Source organism: Lupinus angustifolius, chromosome LG11, assembly GCF_001865875.1.
Source record: "Lupinus angustifolius cultivar Tanjil chromosome LG11, LupAngTanjil_v1.0, whole genome shotgun sequence".
Classification (NCBI taxonomy): domain Eukaryota; kingdom Viridiplantae; phylum Streptophyta; class Magnoliopsida; order Fabales; family Fabaceae; genus Lupinus; species Lupinus angustifolius.
The window spans coordinates 92,134-92,497 of record NC_032019.1 but is presented as its reverse complement, the minus strand read 5'-3'; the positions used below and the strand labels follow the sequence as shown (position 1 = coordinate 92,497).

Here is a 364-nt window from a genome sequence, read left to right as displayed (position 1 = left end):
ATGAGTTTTTTCTTTTAACTTCAAAACACCATTCTTTCGACAAATTCCAACAGAACCACTCGGTGGTAACAAGGGAAACAACAAATCCCAAAGCTTCCAAATGACTCACAAAGTTAAGATAACCAAGGTCTCCTTTAAAAACATCAAGGGAACTTCAACAACTAAGGAAGGGGTGATACTTCTATGTAGTAGAAGTGTACCATGTCAAGGCGTGGAGCTCAGTGAAATTAACCTCACATACAACGGAGCTCTAGCAATTGCTGTATGCGCTAATGTCAACCCTAAAGTTTCAGAGAAAATTCCTACTTGTACAGCTGCAAAATCAATCTAGATGTTTTATTTGCAATCAATTCAATGTTTTAAC

The 364-nt window shown here is 37.4% G+C and overlaps 1 protein-coding gene across 1 annotated transcript in view; it reads left to right on the top strand.

Moving 5' to 3' along the window:
- LOC109359606 (polygalacturonase-like) overlaps positions 1–364 on the top strand; it is a 1,947-nt gene that overhangs the window by 355 nt on the left and 1,228 nt on the right. Inside the window, exon 2 of the mRNA XM_019604306.1 lies at positions 54–308. Within this exon, the coding sequence (XP_019459851.1) occupies positions 54–308 (255 nt within the window). The remainder of the gene's footprint in view (positions 1–53; positions 309–364) is intronic.